The 2,561-nt window shown below is 32.1% G+C and overlaps 1 protein-coding gene across 1 annotated transcript in view; it reads right to left on the bottom strand.

Moving 5' to 3' along the window:
- Positions 1-2,561, bottom strand: part of LOC119592035 (E3 SUMO-protein ligase PIAS2-like) — a gene marked incomplete at its 3' end in the record, with an annotated part of 17,232 nt that overhangs the window by 2,376 nt on the left and 12,295 nt on the right. Inside the window, 2 exon segments of the mRNA XM_037940830.1 lie at positions 1,345-1,656; positions 2,103-2,335. Of these exon segments, the coding sequence (XP_037796758.1) occupies positions 1,345-1,656; positions 2,103-2,335 (545 nt within the window).

Below are 2,561 nucleotides of genomic sequence, written 5' to 3'. Positions count from 1 at the left end.
GTAATACCATCTCCCCTGAAAATAAATCAAGATTAGGCTATAAAGAAAAGAACCACAAAGAGGTGTATTTTTTTGTCCCGAGGCTCCTCGTCACCTAAAGCCAAGCAAATATGCAAAAAAAATTGTAAAGAGAGAGTTTTGTAGATGGAGAAATTTAAAAATGACATATCTCTGCTACTTTCATATCTGTTCCCATAAAACCTTTTCATCAGGTATTCAGTTCATCCTAAGGGAATAGAAATGATGGTCGTTAATTCTTATTGATGAAAATTACAAGAATAGGAAAGAATAAAAAAAAATTCAGAATAAGATTTGGAAAAGCAGGTCTTCAATCTGGTGATAAATCCCATTTACTTTGCACTGTATACATCTCCTGGCAGTATTACACTGAAAAGCATGAATAGCATATGTTTGTCTTCAGTACAAAAGTTCTGTCCTATTTATGATTCTTTCCATCTAGTTTCTACTGTGTTTAATTTCTCTGTAATCTATAGATTTAAAATTACTAACTGATCCTAATTCTTTTAACCTATAGTTATTTTTTGACCAATTATAAACTATAAAAAACAATTATGTTGAGTTCCTTTCTATAATTATATCCAAGAGCATACAAGAAACATTACTAGAGATCCTTACTAAAACCAATATCTGGCATCTATATATTTTATGTAATTCTAAATAACTGGATACCAGCTGTAAAAAAATAATGTGTAAAATTCTAATTTTTATGCTAAATCATACACATCCTGATACATATGCTTTTTGGTTTATACTGGTCTAAAAATCTAATATATTAATTTAGTGTTTATGTTCCAAATATGCTTAGTACTCCATTTAGCATCATCACCTAAGAGATAAATTGGCAAGTGACTGCAAACATGGACAGTAGTGAGAAATATAGTACAAAATAGTGCATACATCCTTGATTTGTTGCCCTGCAAAACTAAATGGCTGATTAGGGATGCATCCCTTTAGAAAAATATTGAAATATGAAAGTAACAACTGTTTTGGTAATATTAGTTTGAATAAACATATAAAAAAGAGTTGGCCAAAGAAAACACAGTCAGGAATTAAGCAATAGGGAAAAAGTTAGACATCAGAAATATTACATAATGGTAAAAAGGACTTACAAAATAAAAATTAGTAGAAAATAATATGAATTATTACTTTTTAATCCATTTCTCCTACTCTCTGTAGTTCTTCCTTGTCCTGCTCCTCAACACCCTGGATGTTGCCTCAATAGGTGACTTAGCCAGGCCTACAAAAGCAAATTTAGTTATGGATATATATATTCAACCCTATAATGTGTAATTTCAAGCATGTGGATTTAAAGAGAAAACTTACTAGATACAGAGAGTGGTAAGAATGAATCATCTGAAGTATTCCTTGACTGTTCAAAGGTGGTGTCCTCAAAGGTTGAAGATATATCACTGACTTCACTGTTGTTTAGTAACTGAGATGTTCTGCCTCTGGTTCTTGGGCCACTAGACTGAATTTCATTATTACTTTCTCTGTCACTTGTTTGAGAGGACATTGGAGTGCTACAGAATCTAAAACTAGTTCTTGTTATTTGTGGACTCTCTGGATCTGATGGTTCATCATCACTCAGGGTAATTGTTTCCACAGTTGATGACAAAGCACTTGCCACATTAGAATCTTGAAAAGAGAAATGTGTTACACTTCTATGGTTGATGTAAAAAGGTGATTAACACTGTTTATTACAATCTGAGAAATTGCTTCAGGAATCCTCATACTGCTTTTAATGGCAGATATATTATTTGTTCAGTATCTTATATCTATAGAATAAAGAATTCTTTGATGAGACTTATTTTGTAAACTTTATCAGTAAAAGTGGAATGAATAAAAAAAAAAAAAAGGATAAGAAACAGTATATTAATATTGTTTCTATCACAGAGGCTAAAGTTTTTGCTTGTACTATTTAAAACAATGGCCACCTCACCATTTCATAAATCAAGCTTGTTTTTCAACAATTCAATAATACAGGATTACCTGATAATAAAAAATCAAACTACTACTTAACAAAATCACCCTTATCTTTCTTAGCATAAAAATGGATCCAGCATTTCTCTTTCCTTCCTTACCTTTATTATCCTCACAAGAATTGTTTTCGGCACAGACTTCATCATCACTTTCTAGATTAATTGTTTTCTCAGTCATAGGTAAAGCTGTGTTTTCCTCAAGTTGTATCCTTTCCGGAGCCTTTCCTACTTGATCTAATTCTTGATCTGCTAGATTCATTGGCTTCCAGGAGCCATCAGCAAGCAACACTATTGTATCATCTGTGGTATTTTCCTCCAAGACATTGAGAAAGTACCTGAATGGAAAGAAAATAAATGTATAAATCTCAAATGTAAGGTGATCTGACCATATGGCTATGACCATTCTTAGAAAGTTATCATCACAAACACTATACAGAATAATTTGTTAGGGTCTGCAGAGCCATTCTTCAATTTGAGAACTGGCTGTTGGTTTCACTCAAGACCAGAAAAAAAAATCATATCCCTTACAAATGTCATGCAATTTATTGAACATCTCATGTT

The sequence above is a fragment of the Penaeus monodon genome, chromosome 29 (assembly GCF_015228065.2).
Source record: "Penaeus monodon isolate SGIC_2016 chromosome 29, NSTDA_Pmon_1, whole genome shotgun sequence".
Classification (NCBI taxonomy): domain Eukaryota; kingdom Metazoa; phylum Arthropoda; class Malacostraca; order Decapoda; family Penaeidae; genus Penaeus; species Penaeus monodon.
Note: the sequence above shows the minus strand (reverse complement) of the source record. Positions and strands in the feature narration are given on the sequence as shown.